Below are 21,389 nucleotides of genomic sequence, written 5' to 3'. Positions count from 1 at the left end.
GCTTACAGAACGCGAGTTCGGTGGTGAATAGCCTTCTCATCTTCAACCTGCGAAGTATGAACAAGAAAGCTTCTCCACTTTTTTGGAAATTTTCAAACTTATTTTGGAATTATTTTGGTGATCCGATTTGTATTTATTGTTTAACTTATTGATCGAAATGTTTTTTATAAAGTATGATATGAATTCAATCGAGTACCAAATGGTTATTAATAGGGGAGGATGTATTTCAAAAAAAAATGAAAAAAGTTAGCAGATTACACTTGATTACAACTCTTACGAAAGCAGAATGTTTCTTTTCCATTTTTGAAAATTTTCGACCTTACATTGTAATTATTTTTATGATCCTATTCGTCCACGTTGCAGGACTTGTCACTTAAAATGATCTTTCGAGATATCAAGTCAATCGGATACTTCTTGGTATATAATCGGAGAAGATATATGCCGAAAAAAATTGTAAAAACGTGAGCCGGGAATACTTGATTACAACTTGAAAAGACTTTTTTTCTCCTTCTGGTCCTAGTCTGTTAATAACAACGTCGCCGATTCAAGTCGACCTTACGCCCTCGCCGATCCGAGTTCCAATCACTGAGTCAGCCGGCATGGGTGTGTTCGCGACTCGGGCGATCGGAGCTGGTGAACTCATCCACGCGGCCACGCCCATCGTCTCTTTCTCGCTCTACAACAACCTGGGTGTTTGCTATTTGTGCCTTAAAAGTCTCAGAAACAGAACCACATCTGCAGCCAAGAATGTGAGGAACAATCTAAGGTACAATGGGTGGTTGTTGCATCTAATTCAATTTCTCTTGGCGCACATTCTAATACTAGCTTTTTGGGTTTTGATTTTGTATGGCTTACGGCATTAAAAATCGATGCAAAGTACATGCCTCCCATGTGTTTGACATTTGGCTTCTGAAGGAAGTCATTTTTTGGCCTATGATTTTTGTGAAGTCTTTTGATTCAATATTGCTACTTAGAAAAGCATTGAAAGATGTGTTGGATAGATGTGGAAAGCACAAGATGTCTCTTATAAACTTGAACTCCATTTCTGAATTCATATCTTTTGCGGTTGGTTGTGCTTGGTATGGCTTTTACTAGAACCTCGTATTCGAAATGTGAGGTTAGACCAATCTTTACGTCGTATAAATCTACCAGACTCATTGTAGACTTAGCTCTATATAGCTTCAGATCATTTATTGGTTGCTTGTAATGGTTTCGCGTATTGCAATGCTTGAGAAAGACATTTCACTACGGAGAGCAAGAAGATGAATAGGGATCTTAAAGGTGAAGGGCCAGAAATACAAGAACGGAAATGAGGGAGTACATGGTAGTATTCATGGTAATATGGGTGGGTGAGACCGAATCTTGCTCCTGGTGTGGAGAAGAGGAGAATACTGGGTTGGGGCTTTCCTTTTTATTTTTATAGTCTAAGGACATCTTTGGTCTTCATTTTAGTGCGAATTCTACGTAGCAGGCCAAAAAGGTAGCTACTTGGAAAAGCCAGGCACCTTTTGTTCTTCACTAAATTCAGATGGGCCAAAATTTGAGGCTTGGATGAAGTTATCAGTTATGCCCAGAGTTCATACTAAAAAAGGGCTTGCAACTAATAAGAAGCATGGATACGGGCACAAATGCAAATATGGACATGGGACACGGCAATCTAAATAAATGGGGACACAGACACAGCCAAAATATGTATATATGATGATAGATATTTAGCTGCTATTCATATGAGCATTCCATCTGGAAACAACCAAAATTAATGATTCTCTTTATGATGCTTCTTGTTTCCCATTTAAATATTACAAGTCAAATGAGGATTCTATTTGGTCCAAAATTAATTTGATCCTACTTTTTCCTTTCTATTTTTGGAATACCATAACCCCAAAATAAGCTCTCAGTTGAATCGGCCACTGGAAAGCTGAGACTCGGGTGTCCTCGACATGTCCCCTAATTAAAAATAATTAAATTAATCGGACATGCCATGTCACCACGTGAAGGGTCCCATGCATGTCCCCGACTTCCCGTGTGTCCCCCTTGTTGCGTGTCCCCAGAGTGTCCAACACGGATACGGCAAGTAGTTAGGACTGGTGGTGCAATAAGCAAAGAACAAGATAATTTGACACATAGGCCATTCTCCCATTTCTTTCCATCTGTGCTTCGTGTGGTCATCTATGCAATTAATGGTGATTTTATATTCATGCTAGTAAATTATTCCCTTTTGATTTAGAAACTGTTTGAAATGCAATGGAATAGAGATTTATGTCATTCATGTCCATTTGTTGTCCAAACAACCAGTATAGTGTTGGGTGAGGACATTTGAGCCAAATGAGTGGATGAGCTAGGTGAAATTGTTTAGTAGAAATCGACTTATTTATGGTTATTTTCCAATTATATTTCGTAAATTTGCTCTGCCATCCTTTTTAGTCCTCTGCTGCCTTAAAATGGTTACATTTCTGAACAAGGTAGGGCCTTATTAACATTTTTTATTGTACACTCTATATGCATCCAGGGCACTTTTTTCTGGGGGTGAAATAGTTTAGATATTTCCCCCTTCTAGCTTCCCCCATTAATTTACTTGGTAATTTAGCTTTTGTTTTCCCTTCCCTTAACGTGTTCTTGCTATCACTCCAGTCGAAATTTGTCCGCAGAGATGTGGGGAATGGAGCTGCAATGGAACTCGTTGTGAACATGATCATGGAAAGGTTGCAGACTCTATTTGTGTGTAGTAAGTTATGGCTGAAATGAGTGGAATGTTTCTACCAATTTGCAGTATGATGGCATCTTTTTCCAGAGATTGATCCTCTGTGAGAAAGTAGGACTGGACTCGAGTGTCCTCGTAGAGGTACTCTTTATTACCGGACAATAATTTGCATATCCTCGTCCTGATTTGTGCAAATTTATTTGAATCCTATCGTGGCATGAGTATCTTCGACTTTTTATTTTCTATTGATTTGCTGGTACTTCCCGATAGGTGCGCTATTAGTGAACCTATGTTTTCAATGAAAGGCCCCCTTCAATGGTACAATCCCTATATCCTATTGCGTTTCCCTTGAAACATCAACGAAAGGTTTGTTACTAACCAAGATTGTCAGTATTTTATTTGTTATAAACCTGCTGTGTCATTTTCAGTGTAAATTTGTTTGTGGCAGGACTTGCGACTTGCTCTGGGATTTGCCGTATGGCCCGTATCAGTTTCCCAACCTACGCCGATGGCAACCAAAATAAAGGAACTCCACAAGGTGGCTAAATCTCGCGGCCTCAGAGACGAGGACTTCAGTAAAATTGCAAAACCAATCAGAGGAGTAAAAGTTGTTCTCCTCTTGTAGTTCTTACTTGACAGCAGTGTTTTTCGTAAAGTTGATCTCCTGATAATTTGAATTTTAAAGGTATGAGATCTTTTCTCCCATGTTTGTAACATGGATATATACTCCTACAACGTATAAGCAATGGCTGACAGAAGGGGATGCCGAGGGGTGTTTGGGCCTGTGCACAACTCCAAATATTTCCACGTATTGTACTAGCTTTTGAAGCTAATTTAGAAAAATTCTATGGGATTGACTGCTGCATGTCCCTTAGGTGAAAAGATTTCTTTGGAATTCCTATATATGCGTGGATGTGTGGCACAAATCTTGTGTCTACTGCTGTGTACAAGAATTCCTTGTTCGTATTATAAATAAACTCATATACTATTCTTTGATACAGAATCTCATTTTCATTTGAATCATTATTTCACCTTCACCATCTTCTTCATTACATGCTTATGTGAAGGCAAATGATGGCTGGTGTCGCTTGGTAGTGGTTAAGAATTCTTAAAATGATTGTACATTCCTCCTAGATGTGGATGGGTCAGGAACGTACAACTACTTATTGCACTGCTAACAAAAATTTGAGGGGTACTAACTAACATAGACCCTTATCAAGCTTCTTATGTAGAACTAGATAGCTAGAACTACTTGATCATGAGCACAAATTGGTGGTCTTTACAACCATTATTTGGACATTCCACATGCATTTTTTTGAGTTTCTCTTCAGCAAAGAGTTTTTTTTCTCATTTGTTAATTTGAAGGTCGGAGATAATTGAAGAATATGTATTATTTATCATTTTTATAATTGGAAAAATAATTTTTTGCATGATATTCCATTTCAAGGCTAGAGCACGTGATAGTGGCAGAAGACAATTTAATGAGATATGACACTTGATAAGACGATTCATGGCATTTTTTTATTCGATGTTGTGTATTTGTAGCCTTTTGCGTGGTTTGAAAGTGGTTCAAGCTAATATATGTGTGAGGAGATTTCTGAATAAGTTGATACTGAATGTGAGGTTTAAGTTATTTCTTTGTATTTAGCGAAGTTTTTATTTTAGCTTTACTTTAAAGGATTTTTAGGAGTAAGTATTCATATCAGCTAGAGTAATAAAAATATATGTGAATTGAAATTGGAAAATATTTAACGAATGGATCAATCATGTATTCACCTTCTCAAAATCACCATATCACCGCCTATCTAAACACAAACGAATTTATCTGGTTATCCTATGATAAGACTAACTCCGTCTGGTTTGTGCTTAGAGCCTTATCTTTATTTCTCAGCCAGTTCCAAGCCCAGAAAAAGGAGCATGATTGTGCGTTAGGTAGCTGACAACAGGGACGGAACTAGGATTTCATAAACGCGGGGCCGAACTAGGAACAACAAGATTTTAAAATTTCAAGTTTTGAGAATCTAATGGTTTATTTGGTTTAGGTTTTGAGCAAGGTTTTTTTTGAGTAATGAGTGGAGAAATATAGAAAGAAAAATGAGATTAATTAAGAAAGGAAAAACTTATGGGAGACCGTGTGCTGAGAGAAATTATGTTTTGGAACTCAAAACGAACACATTCTAATAAGTGTTTTTAACCAAAAAAAAACTAATTTTAATATTAAAATTTAGAGAGAAAAAAAATTCCCGAAACAACGCGAGGGCCGTGGCCCCCATATGCCGATACATGGATCCGTCTTTGGCTGACAGCCAGTATGGTAGAAAAACACAGAGCAAAGAATAAGGATCTCCATATGGTTTTCATAGACTTAAAAAAGGCTTATGATAAGGTGCCTAGAAACATCATATGGTGGGTTCTGGAGAGAAAGAGAGTGACCAAAAAGTATATTGAGATGATTAGAGATATGTATGAAGGTGTCATCACTACCATTCAATCACTAGTAGGGGAAAAGAGTGAATTTCAATCATTGTAGGATTGCATCAAGGGTAAGCCTTGAGCCCATTCTTTTCTGCCTTAGTTATGGATGAATTGACTAGATAATTTCAGAAGGATATCCTATGTGTATGATGTTTGCAGATGACATTATCCTCGTAGATGAAACTACTAAAGGTGTTAATACAAAACTAGAAATTTAGAGAAAAGCATTAGAGTAAAAGGGGTTTTGGATAAGTAGGAGTAAAACTGAGTATATGATGCGCAAGTTTAGTGGTACCAGCAGTGCGCATGAAAAAAGAGTGATGATTCAAGACCAAGAGATACCTAAAAGTGATCATTTTAGGTATTTAGGCTCGATTATTAGTAGAGATTGAGAGATTGCCGATGATGTGACCCATAGAATCCAAGTGTAGTGACTTAAATGGAGGAGCGCTATTGGTATACTATGTGACAAGAGGGTACCTACAAAATTGAAGGAAAAATTCTATGGAACTGTCATCAGACCAGTGATGCTTTTACGGGACAGAATGTTGGCCTATTAAGAAACAATAGGTGAACAAGATGAGTGTAGCAAAGATGAGAATGTTGAGGTAGATGTGTGGTAAGACTAAACAAGATATGATTAGAAATAAAACGGTTCGTGAGATGATAGGTGTAGCAGCTATAGAAGAGAAGTTGAGGGAAAATAAGCTAAGGTGATTTGGGCATGTCTACCGTAGACTAGAAGATGCAGTAGTTAAGAGAACATATATGATATCTTTGGGTAACAATGCTATGGGGAGGGGTAAACCTAAATTGACATTAGATGCTGTGATGCGCAAAGATATGAGTATAGTAAGTTTGTATGAACAAGTGACCCTTGATAGAGCTTAATAGAGAAAAATGATTCATGTAGCCGATCCCAAGTGATTAGGATACAAGGCTCGTTTTGATTTGGTTATCCTATGATAAGACTAATTTTAATCCAATTTGGGACTACGAGAGTGCTATTAGTTATACTTTGATCTAACTTAAGTTGGGGGTTTGAACGACCTATGCAATTGAAATTTTGTATCGAATTCAATTGTTGTTTGGCTTGATTTTACAGTTATTCTTAATTGATGAGCTTGATTTGGTGTATAATTCTCAGACCTACATCTTCAACGAAACAAATTTCAAAATGCAAACATTGCCCTCATTTTCTCTCCCTTTTTTTTTGTTATCACCGCAATCATTTTCTCTACCTATAGATATTCCAAACGTAATAAAATATATATATATATACAAAAAATAAGGAGGTGTAATGCGATTTTGGAGAAGAGAGAGGCATGCAATATGATTTGAGTGAAAATCTAGGGGTGCTAATGAAGTTTACCCATAATAGGTCTTGAACCCGTTGTCGACCTAAACTCGCGCTTCAGAAACTCGAGTACGAGACCAACCTCGCTTTGAAATGCGACATTTTTTTGGATTTATTTCAACGTAGCCTGACCCATAATTAAAAACGTAAAAGATTCATTTTACTTACTGATGAGATATCGATTCGTATCCGATTAACATGATTTTTATTACAGATTATTTTCTAGACATCCTATGAATTATGAACAATGTCGATCTGTGAAATAATCCAAATATCAATCCCAAAATTTGATATCCAGTTCTTTCCGTTAGTAACTTAGTATAGTTTTTATGGATTTGTTTCAACGTAGCCTGACCCATAATTATACACGTGAAATCTTCATTTTACGTTCCGATGAGATATCGATTCTTGTTTGAGTAGTATGATTTTCATTACGGTTAATCTTCTTAACAATATCTGCATTATGAACGATTTCGATCTATGAAATAATCCAAATATCAGTCAATATTTTGATATCCAGTCCCGTTCTCTATGTAGGATTAAAGTGATTTCTTATCTTGAACCTGCGAAGTTAAAGCAACTTAAATCCGCACTTTACAAACGCGAGTTTTATTCGGCATATATTCGCCTCCTTCCGTTTCCTTCGTAATCGACATCTATCTAAAATTACTTCGCCATCAGAACGACCCCAAAATCGACCCAGGTTCTCTCTCTCTCTCTCCGTCTGTGAATCTGTTTGCTGTATTTTTTATGCTTAATTTCATTGCTTAGTAAATAATCACTCCTTCAAATGGTATTGGGATGTCAGATCCACGCACCAGGATTGAATCAATATAATGCGGATGCAGTAGTACCCTTCTAGGCTTCTACACGGGGCCGGCCCTGTTGAAGAGAAAGATCAATGTAGAGCTTCTGAAAAAACTTTGCTTTTAGGGTGTACTTCTGTCCCATGAGCCCAATCAGACACTGAGGCAAACAAATTGGCACAGATTCTTAGACACTACTTTTAGGGCAATTTTTTTTGCTTGGCGAAAATTAGCCTAGTTAGTTGTAGTTAGTGAGGTTTGAACCCTGTCACATGCGTGGGAGAATATGGTGCCAACCACTTGGCTATCACACCACTTTCTTTAGGGCATTTTTTTTAATTGCAACCGCTTACAGGAGCACATTGGAGTTTGCCAGATCACAAACAACAAAGAAACAACAAAACCAAGCAACACAGGGGCTAGACCAACCAAAACGACCTAGGCTGGCAAGAGCTAAGACAGTACATTAGGAGCAACATCCCGCTGAAAACCAATCAAGTTATTATCATCAGCTGTCTTCAAAGGCTTCCAAGAGCTGATGCATGATCGAAATGTCATTCTCAATTATGAAAATAAGTTAAATAACCTCCCTTTCTCCAAAACTTCTTCTAAAAAGCACCCTACCATTCCCCTCCATCCACAAATGGTATGGAGAAGCAGCTAAAGAAGTTTATGAACTGAATGTCTCGAATTTTTGCCCCCCTCTGTAGTGAATGGCCCAACCTACTCCCTCAGATAGAACAAGGGGAATTTTTTTTGTCTTTGTGTAATGCATAACTAGAACATTAATAGGCAAGCCATCGTAAAGTTTTCAAACACAACGTAAAAATTTTAAAAATGGGACTCCATTTTTATCTTTCATTTTCCTACTGTTTATGTGTTTAGCGAAATTATTTTTCTGTCAATCTACATATGAGATAAACAATAGATTTTCAGAAGATGGCACGAGATAATTAGCACTCTTGCTTTAATATATTTCGACTAAGCATGAGTTAGACCAAATTACACGTTTTTTAGTCGATGATGGAAGGTGCAACTAAGATTTAGGCTATCTGATATTGTGGTATCATAATCCAGATTGATCTTAACTTCTAGCAAGCTGATGGTACAGAGGATAGTGTTGTCATTTTTATGTTGGCCTCATACATTCTGTTTTACTAATGCTTACGCATCTATAACTTTCATATAGCCATATACAAGTCTAGTATTGCGTATTCATGTTGTGTGAGCAATCCCCATAGTACCATAAGCAATCGACCTAAATTTATATCTACCATAATTTATATCTCTTATTCTGTGCAGCTCCTCAAATTCTCCTATCCCGATGGATCATGCTGAACTAAATATGGAGCAGGTAATGCTATATATCCACTCAAGTTCTTCTTCATTTTTCAATGTATAAAATCCATCTTAATTATGTCATCATCTACATTCAGGAAGTCGTATTGCATGATTTGCAAGAAACTTGTACGATTTGAAACGGGAATCACCGTGTAGTTTAAAGTTCCCTTCTGGAGCATTTCTCAAATACCAATGCCCAGTCTATTTGTACAAGCTTATAAGTATACATTGTTTCCTTGTTCCCTCTTATTAAGTTTGGATATGGTTATTTTTTGCCTCATTTGAGTTTTGCATCAGTTAAATTATTTGTATAATATGCTTATTTGGTGCATTTTGGACTAGAACTTCTGGGGACCTTTTTCTAACCTCTCTTTGGCTGTTGAGAAAACTATGTAAAATTGGCTTCTGCTTTCTAGAGAATTAGATCACTGACAAAACTAAGAAATGGAGATGGCTCTCCATTTGATGAGAGGGTCTCCAATATGGAGATCTCAAATGGGTATGGTTGGAGAGCAACGATTCTTCAAAATGGAGTTTTGGTTTTTTAAATTGGGTTTATGGAGATGGGTTGGAGATGCTCTTACTGCCTTTTTTTTAATGGCTGTTAGCTTAATTTGTTAATTTATAATCAACTTCTATGTAATTACAGGTGGCTGACACCATCTATTTGACTTTTTTGTTTTGCACTCAAGGTTCTAAAGAGGGATATCCCATGGGAAACATACATGACGACTAAGTTGATCACAGGAACTGGTCTTCAGCTGTTAAGGCGTTATGATAACAAATCAGAAAGTCAACGAGCAGTATTGCTGGATGATGTAATGCTTCATTTTTATTTCGTCCCAAGTTCTTAAGATGAATATTAATGTTGTCATTACTTCTTGCACCATCTCTTCAATAAACTTGTTCTTGGATGGGTTTTCTTTTCTTGCATATCTCTATTGTGTTGTCATTCAAGTCAAAAAATTTCAAGAAATGATCTCTACGTCATTTTTTACTTATCAAGTGCCTTTTGTCTTTCTTGTGGCCTAAGCTCGAGTAGGAAATATGATATAAAACCATCTTGTTTGCATGCTACAAGTGCATTGTTTTCTTGTTTGCATGCTAGAAGTACATCAAAGGTTCGTTTTCTTGAGCAGGATGTGTTGGTTCATTTTATAGGGATTCTGCTATATAGCTTGTGGAATTTTTTAGTCCTCATTATGTGAAAGAAAAATCATGTTGCATAGTTATGGCATCCATTTGAGCCATTTCGTGTGGATTGTTGTTATGGTTGACAACTTTGCATAGACCATTGCCCTATTATTTGGTACCCAGCTCGAGCATGCTGTTTATTTTGTTCTATACCCAAATCTAACTTACTGAGGTTTTTTTAATTTGTTTTGATCATTTCTTCAGCTAAAGTGCTTTGATATGTAGGTGTTTGATGAACTTGGTATTACTTGTATCAGTTTTTTTGCAATTCATTGGCCGAGCTTTTACAATTGACGTACTCTGTTTATGTGTATCATTTGTAAAGTTATCCTTTATGTTTTGCTCATGTACAGTTTGTTGTGTGAAAGCATGTAGTGAGGTGATAACAGATCTTCAATTATTATGGCCTGAGTGGTATATTTTGTTGCTACTCCTTAGATAGCTATGCATTTTTTCAAATGCTTCTTAGATCCTAAGGAGAAAAATTTAGATGATTTACAATGTTATGAAGTGATCTTTGAATACTCCGATGATATTGACGAGATGAAAACCTTGTGACAGGATGGCCCAGCTTATGTCCGCGTGTTCATTACCATATTGCGCGACATATTCAAGGAAGAAACAGTAGAATATGTTCTAGCTTTAATTGATGAAATGCTGACAGGTAACTGGATAAAGTTCTCCCTATTTATGAATGGAATTCAATAATTGACTAATTATGTGTTTTTCAATTGCAGCAAACCCAAAAAGAGCCAGATTGTTTCATGATAAATTTCTTGCAAGTGAAGATATTTATGAACCATTCTTAAGGTAGTACCGTAGTATCCGTCAATATTCACTGAATTTTAATGTAGGTGTATATGAGTATCTGATGCTGTGGTGAGTGCTATTTATCATTTTGGTTGGCAACTTCCTTGCCTCATGCCCCTTCCTGCAAAACCCTTGACCAGCATCCCATGACTTATATATGGTTCATCACAATAAATACTGTCTATGACTCCGTTGTAATTGATGCTCCCATCTATCTCTATACAGCAGATTTAATCTCTCAAATCTAGAGTCCCACTGGAATCAAGTACTTTTGTGCTGTTCAGTAACTCGGGTTATAGGTAAATAACAAAAATCAAAGGGATGCTTCCTGAATATAAGCAAAACTACAGTCTCTCCAAAATGGACAAAAAGGGTAACTAAAAGGGTCAGCTATACAGGGAGTCGACTGTATTATAAGCAATTGTAATTTCCTTCCTACTGCGTTGACATGGAGCTCACTGAGCTTTTGTTTGATCACACCGATGGGTTGTGAGATTGATATCTTGGTTCTGAAAGGTTGTGGCAGAATTAATAGAGCATGGCTAGATTTGTACGAGCACTGGTCTGATGGAAAAGGAGGAACTTGGATGAATAATCTATAAAACATGGTTTATGACTCTATGCTACTTGAGTGCTGATTATAGATGCATGGCTCTCTCTCTCTCTCACGGCAAACTACAATAAATATTAGGGAAAACAAGCTTCATGAAAAAATAGGACAGTGAAGCTTCAACAATGTATGTTCCATCCATTTATAGCAAAGGACTCACACGTTGATCGACATTTCTGGGAAACATGGCAAGGCATTGTATACAAATTCCATGGTAGCACTGTTGTAGTGCCAGCTCTGTATCTGCATACTATTGTTAAATACCCTATCCTGGACCTAATGATGCTTGCGGATTAGGTTTGTTTTATAGCCGTACTACTGTGTGTTGCCTGGTTTATGCAAGTTGCGAAGGACATTTTTCACTACTTTTTAAAAAACCAAATTCCATCTTTTTTTCATGAGTGCTGATAACAGGGCAACAGGCATGTATAGCTGTAATATCACTAGTGGTGATAGACTCCTAAATGAATAGGCTACTTGAGGCTGTAGTCTCATAGAAATAATACTGTTTTTTTTCTTCTTTTCTTTTCTTTTCTGGCTGATGTTCTTGCTCTCCTAGAGTGATAGAATGACTCGTGGCCCTTTCATGTGAGCCATTTTGAGCTTTGAATGTGTGATATGTATCCTGGTTTTGTTTTCCAAGTTCAAAGGAGTCGTCACTTTTAACTCCGTAGATCTTGCAGCTTTTCACACCCAAGAGGCAACAATCCCTGTTATCATATGTTATGCTGCTAAGACTTAGGACTCAGGTTCAACGATAGGTTGTCTTAGATTTTCTCTTAATGGACCTAATCCTTCTTCTGGGGCTGTAGAACTTCTGCCACTTGTCATTTGTGCTACTTCTTGAGTGATCCCCACCCAAGTAATCAATTAGTGTAGAGAGATTGGGAGCAATAGCGGCTTTTCCAGAAATATTTTGGAAGTGAGAGAACTTGCAGATGAGAGATTGCCTACAAACAATCATCAATATGTTCGTACATGTACACATCTATATTACCTGCCTCATTTATTTTTTTAGAAGTCAGATCTAAGAGTATTAAAAATGTCATCAAGGATATGTTGCCCCAATGAAATTGTACAATAGTTATGTAAAAACAAGGAAACTATCGGTCCAAAATTGGTGAAAGGCAAGTAGAAAATGCTATGATTCAAGAAATTAGGTTTACTTGATTTGTCCAATGTCTCTCAGAACATCTTCGAGACTGCATTACTCCCTCTTTCACTGATTCTGAACCGACCTGTATCCTTATTGTCAAACAATTCTTTTTATTTTGTACGCAAACATACTCTCATGGAAAGTTTGAAAATTCAATTTGTCTAGCTAGGTAGTACTGTTGAGTAATTTACAATTCTTATTGATGGCTGAGCCTAAGTTATTGCTTTAAACCCTAAAGCAAGCAATTGCCATAGTTCCAGCTGGCAGTTTGACATGAGAGAGGACGTGGCGGAACTTAGAGTAGCCAATGTAAAAATTCAAGTTGATGCCTCATTGGGAGGCCCTTCTGTATTCACACCATACTGGCTTAAGCTGATAGATTGCCCTCGTGCCTCAGCATTGATGCTTGAAGTTCTTGATAACACATACCTTAGGTACTCTATCCTTCTGTGATGTTAGGTAACATATTATCCCAGTCTAGCCCTCTGCTACAAACCTAGGTGAAAGAAAATCCTTTTGCATCTTTTGGCTTTTTGTGCAGTATAGCAAGAAGCACATGGGCTCATCTTGAAAGGTAATAGGGATGTATATGACTGAGGGGTGATTACCATTTAGCTGTTGGAACTTGACCGCCCATTGTGGCAATAGCATGTAAACTAATTTTAAGTAGGGTTGCTGCTCTTTATAGAAGACTTCTTGATGTACGTACAGTTAGATTGCAAATTTCTGGTAGGACCTACCTGGGAAGAATGTGGTTGTTTGAAAGTAAAAGTATCAAGTTCATGATCCAAGAATGTTCATTCGTGAAAAATTCTTATTTCTGAAGTGCCCTTAAAATTCAGTCAACCAATCTTGATATCCATCTACGTTGAGTTTGTGAATCCTACGTGGTGATGTCGAACTGTTTATTCAATTCATTGGGTAACAAAACTAGTTGCTTGGACCTATTTGTGTTTGGAACACATGAATTAGTTAGCACTGAGAGAATATTTTGTCCCATTTTGTGGTTGCTGAAAGTTTGTTCCTAGTGGGAACTGGGAAGTTGTTCTTGTAGCTGAAGGTTGAATGATGGATGTTGTGTATGATTGTTGGTCCATGCTATTTTCCTTCATCTACTCTTCCATCCTTCTATCACACAATATTAACATTCTTTGATTGTTTGAATGGCACTTTTAGTCGGGAGACATTAATATCTCTTGTTTTCTGCAAATCAGTGTGCACTGATGTTGTTCCTTTACAGATTGCTTTGGAAAGGTAACTGGTTCATACAAGAAAAGAGCTGTAAGATACTTACCATGGTGGTGAGGTAACTAAGTCATGATCATCTACACACAACATATTTCCAATTTTTATGAGTGAACATGAGTTTTTGGTGTAAAAAAAGGTGGCACTAACAAATTTCCTCTTCGTAATTCCAGTGGTAGGCAAGAAAACCAGGAGGGGGTCACTTCAAATGGAGAAGCATCAAATTCAAAGAAGCAGTTGACTACCACTGATGATGTTCTGAAGGGCCTGGTGGAATGGCTTTGTTCGCAGGTTTGAAGATGTTGACTACCACTTCCTAAGCTAAAGCATGCTTTTATATGGACTTATTTCCTGCACAAAAGAACTAAACTTGTACAGTAGTTGACAAGATAACTGGGTTTGAAACTTTATATCAGACAGGATTGTTTTAAAGTTGAGTTTATACTCTCTTGATGATATTGTGATCATTTTCCCTCAAATAATTTTTTGCAGGTGTACACGCGCGTATTATATATAGTTATATTTATATATATGCATACATGTATTTCTATATACCTGCAGTACAAGTATTCATGCTACCATTGTGTATGACTGGATGTGCAGCTAAAAAAGCCTTCCCATCCTAGCCGTGCTATCCCAACAGCCATCAATTGTCTGGCAACATTATTGAAGGAACCCATGGTGAGGTCACTATTTGTTCAAGCTGATGGAGTGAAGTTGCTCATTCCTTTAATTTTGCCGGCATCCACTCAGCAGTCTATGCAGGTATCTTTGCCTCCCTGGACTATGACAATGCTACGTCATACACGCTTCAGGCTCTTTAGTCTGGGCTGAGAAATGAATTTACACAGCTCCTTTTTTTTAGCCTGTCCTATGCAGGTTTTGATTATTTTCTTTGAAACAGCTCCTTTATGAAACATGTCTCTGTCTTTGGCTCTTATCATTCTATGAACCTGCAATTGAGTACTTGGCTACGTCTAGAGCTCTGGCACGATTAATTGAGGTTGTGAAGGGTTCCACAAAGGAGAAGGTGAGTACTGAGGATCTATTTTCGTTGAGTTTTATCGTCAAGAAAACTTATATGCGGTCGTGTTTGTTTAGTATTACTACCGCTAGAGAAAAGACTGCATAGGCAGTACATAGTTATCAAAGGTACACTCAGTCAAGTGCGAAGGCATGAGGCGCGACTTCACTTTTTTCTAAGCGCTCGTAGAGCACCCCCCTTTTCAGTTGTGCCCAATTTGTTAAATATGCCATATCATTATACCAACTATTTGATGAAAATCAAATGATGCCCGTTATAAATTTTCTGTGTTATCATGTCCTATGTAAGGCTCCCATATATATGGTAAGCAGCAACCTTAGCCAACAAACTGAAGATGCATACCTGAATTTTTATATTGTGGGTTACTTACCACTTTTTATGTTTTGTTTTTTACTACCTGATATTGGCGATAGTCAACTAATAATTTGCAGGCTAAGAGTTCATTGTTTGATGACTTATGCTGCCTTTGTTGTCTAAGCTTGGCTGCTTGATTGTATCATTGTTTAACTGCTTTTAATAGCAAGCTTATCAGTACCGTTCCGTACCGGAGCATATCGGCCGGTATGCTCCATTTTTTTAGAAAACCAGTATTCTGAACCCCCGGTTTCATTCCGGCCATTTTGCCAGTCTATCTCGGACCATCTCGGGCATTTTGGTCGATTTCTGGTCGTTCTGGGCTGTTTTGCCGAGTAGTGGACTGGTTTTGTAGAGAAGGACTCTACATTGTCCGCTGGTGAACGTAACTGAAACGTTGCTGGTCCGCCAGAGAAGAGTAAAGATAGAAGAAGACGCAACGTTTTGATCTGTCTATTGTTTCGATAAAGCTGCAATTGCTGCAAAGTATTACAGTAAAAAGGACCTACTCACCTACTGATAGTGTGTTACAAACATCACTTAGATGATTCAAAAAAATATCACTTGGATAAAAGAGTACTCTTTTGCTATTCACACATGGTTAATGAATATTAAAGAAATATCACAATAGAATGATGTTATTGAGATAGGTCCGAAATGGTACCCAAAATTCAACTGGTACTGGTACATACCAGTGACAAAAAGGTACCATAGCCGGTACGGTATTCAGAACCTTGTTTAATAGTTAAACTGTTTGATTAAAGGTCAACAGTCAACATAACGTGTATGGTGGTAGTAATCTGGTGTGTAAATACATTGTCGTTGTTTGTGCATGGTAGATAAAACTTTCTTAAAGTTTTTGTTGACCCATATATACATCTTCTATAGCATTTATAGATGTTCCTCACTTCCGTGATGCCCATGGTTCGCCTCCCACCTAAGCTGCCAATAACTATGGGCATATATCAGTTATACATTAGTATTTGTTCTTTCTAAATCTCGAGAGTTTGTCTTTTCCATTGTTGCTTATGTTCCTGATCCACTTTCCCTAGCCTTGATTTTGTCCAATTTAATGTTCGTGGCAATTGTTTGTGTGACTTACCAACACACCCCCCCCCTCCCCTCCCTCCAATATATGTATGTCTCTATCTGATTTAGAGAATTTTCGTTATGCCTAACTGAATTCTGAGAATTTGGTGCATCCATGTTCGCTAGGTTGTGAGGGTGGCTGTTTTGACCCTCCGGAACTTGCTTCCAAAAGGGACTTTTGGTTCTCAGATGGTAGACCTTGGGCTGCCACAAATTGTTCAGAGTTTGAAAGCACAGGCATGGAGTGATGAGGTGAGAAACCTATAAAATTCTGTTTTTGGTTCTCTCTTTAATGAATCATTCATGCATTTATGTTTTATTGGCTGCACACACCGTTCGCAACAAAAACCGTCCTCTCTTGGTAGAGGTGCAAAGTGAGCCCAAGGTTGTTTCATTTTCATCCTCGTTAGAGTTATTTTTTCTGGATGCCATTGTGATTTATTTTCAATGTTTTTGCCAAACTAGTCAAGTTATGCATGCATTTTTTTTTTTTTTTTATTCACCAAAACACCATGTTCAAAAAGGAATCAGTCCTTACACAAAAGAGAAAACAAAGCTCCTACAAGAAGCAACACAGAAGCAAAGCTCCTACAAGGAGCAAACACAGAAAACAAAGCTCCTATTAGGAGCAACACAGGAACAAAGAGAAAACAGCAAAAAAGCTAGCCCAACATCAGGGGATCAAACATGATCACTTCCCAAAACTTTAAGGGAGAACCCCCATCTCAAACATATCTCCTTGTTGGCTTCAGTTCTGCAATGATCCTTCCACGAACACACTGTGGCCCTAACACCCGCTGTGATTGCCTCAATCAACATATTTACAGACTTCACACCCCTACCAAACACCCTGACATTCCTTTCCAACCATAGGTAATAAATTGCAGCTGAAAAAGAGAGTTTAATTACCTCAGCTTGAAAGGACTTGTGGCTGCAAATAGAAATAGCCCAACCAAGCTCAGAAGTCCAATTATGAATCCCTCGCTGGACCAAACATTTGAAAAGCATAGATTCCCACACTTCTTTAGCAAATGGACAGTCAAAAAAGAGGTGTTATGCATGCATTCTTCCATGCCTCATGCACTACATTCCAGGTGCTATTGGTAACACTTTTTCTTCGCAAAAAAAGTGTCATGATAATCAGTGACGATGCAACATTATTTGGTGTCCAACTTCAGTTTTCACATTTGGCCTTTCTATAGGTGGCTTTACGGAACGATGCACAATCAGTAGTTGGAAGTGACTGTTAAGTCTGTTACAATTGTCTTCCTCCCATCCGTGTCGTGCCATATACTGAGCTATTTTAAACTTTATTTTTTGTCTTCTGAAGTGGGATTACTCTTTAGATACTCATTCAATGTGGTTTTAAATTTCTGTTCATTATTGGTTGGCTATGCTAATTGGTTTTTTGCCGCCAGTCTATTGTGCATAGTGATTGTCTTTTCAGTGGTACACTTTCTGCTTCATTGCTGTATGAGCATCTACTGGCTCATTGTGGTATAGAGTTTTCCATGATGTTTGTTAAATCTTTCAGCATTGTTACTTCAGATGTTGCATTATTAAATACGGATCAAGGATGAGGATGGCTTTCTCAAGCTTTGACATTGTTGTTTTTTGATGAACAGTTTTTTATTTTATTTTAACAGAGCTTTGACATTGTTGTTATATTTCCCTGAAATTTACTGTTCATTTAATTTCCAATAGCCTTTCAAAACAAGAATGGGATAAGTATCATCATCTTTTGGCTAAAGTTTGTAGACCTTTGAGCTTGAGGGTATGTTTATTTAGAACCAGCTTTTTTTATATGTACTTTGGGATTCCTGGTAGGATTTGTTGGAGGCTCTAAATCAACTGGAAGATGGGCTGAGAGATAACATTAAGAAAATGAGTTCTTTTGACAAGTACAAGCAGGAGGTCCTACTTGGCCATCTTGACTGGTCCCCCATGCACAAAGATCCCATATTTTGGCGTGAGAACATTACGAAGTTTGAAGAAAATGACTTCCAGGTATTGCTCCGCGGCAATTATTACTTCAATGCTCTCCAGGAAATGAGATCTGTTAAGAACTTAAGTGACATCATTTTTCTTCTGACTTGTTTCATGGATATCTGTGTTTCACGTGGGAGGTGCAACATCCTTGCCTATAAATATCTTCTTTACACCTGTTATTGGTAGGTCTAAATTAAAGCTTCTATATGGAGCATTTCTGTTCGTAAGTGCCGGGGGTATGGCCTCTTTGCTTTGATAGTAGTTTCTTCCCTGCCTCTGGAAGGAGAAGCATTTTTCCTTAAAACTTATTGGCACCATTACAGTAGGACTGCATGCCATGTACTGTTACAGATTTTGAGTCTGTATGGGAGGTTGAGCAGACACTCATGTCAAAGACTTTCCTTATGTTTTTCCCCTGTTGCATTGGGGTAAGTTTGAACGGAGTAGTGAAATATACCTCTAGTTTTCACTACCTGTCAAGGATGGGAAGAAGAAAAAGAGCTGAGTTTTGGGAATCAATATAAACTATGTTTCTCTGTTTATTCTAATCTAGTATCCTTCTGGGAAGATGTTATGTGATCGTCTTTTGTTTTAGTACTTGGGAACATTTTGGCAATTTCAAAATTGCTGGACAGAATACTTGTCATAGACCATGGGTCGCAACTAAGGTAGAGTAAATGGAGTCCTAGTCTTTATAAACGTAGGGGACTTTTAGCCCATAATATCTGCGCAATCTCATCTTTAGTTACAGTGGTAGAGATTCTAGAGATTGATACGCTCTTCTTCTTAGCCCAAGTATTATTTTCGACTACTACTCACCGGCCTCGATAGGTTTTTTGCAGCTTTGTCATAGTTAACGTCTGCATTATACTTGATAATGACAAAAATGAAGCAAAGATCTTCTGATCTCGGGAGAACTAATATTCAATATGGTAATGCAGATCCTGAGGGTCCTTATTACAATATTGGACACATCTAGAGATCCAAGGGCTCTAGCTGTTGATTGCTTTGATCTGTCGCAGTTTATTCAGTACCATCCTGCTGGGAGGGTCATTGTGACCGATCTGAAGGCTAAAGACCGGGTGATGAAATTGATGAACCATGAGAACGCTGAGGTCACCAAAAACGCTTTGCTCTGTATCCAAAGGCTTTTTCTTGGCGCCAAGTATGCAAGCTTTTTGCAGGTTTAGATATTCCCGAATCACAATGGAACTTGTCGGTCTACCGAAATTCGTTTTATGAAGGCGGATTCGTAAATAAGCAAATGCAGGAGTCTGTTGTGGTATATTTTTTGTTGTTAAATGTATTTTTATTGGTCGGGACTCAGGTTTTTTTTTTTTTTTTTTGCTGTCTTGAATTAATTATTTGTTGTGAAAGATCTTAGAATAATTATCTATTTCAACGTTCTTGTGGAATGAAATAAATGTTTGTAATTCTGTGCTTTTCAAATGTTCACATATTAGTTCTGGGGGTTTGTTTGCCGTTTTTCGAACTATGGCTGAATGAATAATGGATTTGTTTCTCCCACCTCCTGCAATCTGATACTGTTTGGGTTTTGATGGTTAGTTGAGTAGCAACGGCCTGTTCTTTTTTAGTACATTAATCAGCAGTTTATGTTAATTATCTATCTAATTGCCAAGGGAGATGGGGTTCATGTTGCGTGTTGGGCCAATCCGAGCCGTCTATGCTCGGCAATGGACAGCTCAAATTTCATCTCGGTCAAACGGCTGATATTTGTTTGGCCGTGATGAAATCTTAGCCGTCCATTGTCAAGTTTGGACGGCTTGGATTGGCCCAACAAGCATGTTGTCCCCGAGGGGAAGGGAAATGGTGTCACTTGGAGGCGTTTTCACAAAGGGTTTCTTTTTTCTTCTGGTTTTTTAATTTGTAAGGCCAACTTCAAAAGTACAAAAAAACAACAAATGAAGTGAAAGAAGGAAGTTATTCTTTCTTACAATTGGATTAAAGCAAATATCCAACTAAAGAACAAGTACTTTGAAATTTTCATGGCCTGCAAACATTTGAACATACTTTATTGTAATGGCTGATATGATTGAAAAGTCAAGAGAGATAGCATAAATAAAGAAAAAAATATGCAACCAAAGGTAAGCCATATTTTTCTTTAACATGACAATTGGATACAACAATTTGAAACTCTGATGTAGGAGTACTTATTAATGAAGAATGACTAATTTTTTTCTCTTCATAAATTATTTATAATGGTAATCTACATTGTCTTCATGCCGCACGAGTCACAATCTTTTAACATTACACCATTGAATCCCCAATCCTTTGGTGACAATACCAATATCCACTAATTGTTATTTCCAGATACGATTTTCGGTTGACATCTTTTCTAATTCGTCGATACGAGAAGAAAATTGTTATGTGGAGGAATCGATATCTTGACATAAGCCAAGAGGCATAGGAATAGATATCTCAATTTAATTATAAGGACCTTAGTCCATACGGCGATTGTCAAATCAATGTGCCACGTTTCAAGGGAAACCAACCAATCAAATTATTCTTTCTTTAAAAAGACATAGATGTATATTTGGTTTTTGCGGGTAGCAGCAGTAGAATAGTCATTGTATCATTCGAGACTCTCTCAATACATTTTATTCTCCTATTGTATTGATTTTTATCTTTTGGTCTTTAGAATAAGCACACCTCAAAGTAAAATGAAGAATGTGTTGGAAACAATGAGAATGGAACGGTTTGATTTGACTGATTAAAAGATGATTCTGCACCGAATTAACTACTGTCTATTTTGTAGACCAAGGCTTTTCGATAATTATTACTATTATCAACAAAGCCAAGCCATTGCGCATTGAAGTGGTTCAGTTTGGTTCATTATGCATCAAAGTGCTCATTACCAATAAGTTTCTCTATCTATCTCTCTCCGTTCATTATCACTCATTACGTTCTAATATACGAATGAGGCTGTAAAATATAAGTATTTACTAGATGTTTTAAAAGTAATGTAAAAAACTCAGTCGGTTTAATTTTGTTAGATGCATGAATTGTTGAAAAATAGAAACCAAACCGATTCTAAACTCGATTTATAAACTATATTTCAAATCCGAACCTATCAAAATTAATTACTCCTATATAAATTGACCGATTCAGTTTGATTGAGAGTATGAGACGCTCGATTCCTGTTTTTAACTTTTTTTTTAAACATCCTGTAGATGTGAAGGATTTGACTGCTGGACTG

At 37.4% G+C, this 21,389-nt stretch overlaps 1 protein-coding gene and 1 long non-coding RNA gene across 3 annotated transcripts; both read left to right on the top strand.

Annotated features, from left to right (window-relative positions):
* Window positions 1-377: 377 nt before the first annotated feature.
* LOC131326494 (uncharacterized) lies at window positions 378-3,697 on the top strand. The gene is made up of 4 exons (XR_009200008.1): window positions 378-766; window positions 2,632-2,842; window positions 2,972-3,067; window positions 3,150-3,697. It is a non-coding gene; the product is annotated as an uncharacterized LOC131326494 (long non-coding RNA).
* A 3,447-nt stretch (window positions 3,698-7,144) lies between these two features.
* LOC131326639 (V-type proton ATPase subunit H) lies at window positions 7,145-19,605 on the top strand. Of its 2 annotated transcripts, none has more exons than XM_058359488.1 (12): window positions 7,145-7,236; window positions 8,642-8,693; window positions 9,373-9,498; window positions 10,436-10,538; window positions 10,612-10,684; window positions 13,691-13,756; window positions 13,869-13,986; window positions 14,299-14,460; window positions 14,600-14,725; window positions 16,310-16,435; window positions 18,011-18,190; window positions 19,114-19,605. In XM_058359488.1, exons 2-12 carry the CDS (start codon window positions 8,664-8,666, stop codon window positions 19,360-19,362), a joined length of 1,359 nt encoding a protein of 452 aa, XP_058215471.1. In that variant the 5' UTR covers window positions 7,145-7,236; window positions 8,642-8,663; the 3' UTR covers window positions 19,363-19,605. The 2 variants fall into 2 exon arrangements, with proteins under 2 accessions (XP_058215471.1, XP_058215472.1); XM_058359489.1 differs by lacking the exon at window positions 7,145-7,236 and adding an exon at window positions 7,377-7,467.
* Window positions 19,606-21,389: the final 1,784 nt, after the last annotated feature.

Source organism: Rhododendron vialii, chromosome 5a (assembly GCF_030253575.1).
Source record: "Rhododendron vialii isolate Sample 1 chromosome 5a, ASM3025357v1".
Taxonomy (NCBI): domain Eukaryota; kingdom Viridiplantae; phylum Streptophyta; class Magnoliopsida; order Ericales; family Ericaceae; genus Rhododendron; species Rhododendron vialii.
This window is presented reverse-complemented; position numbering and strand designations above follow the sequence as displayed.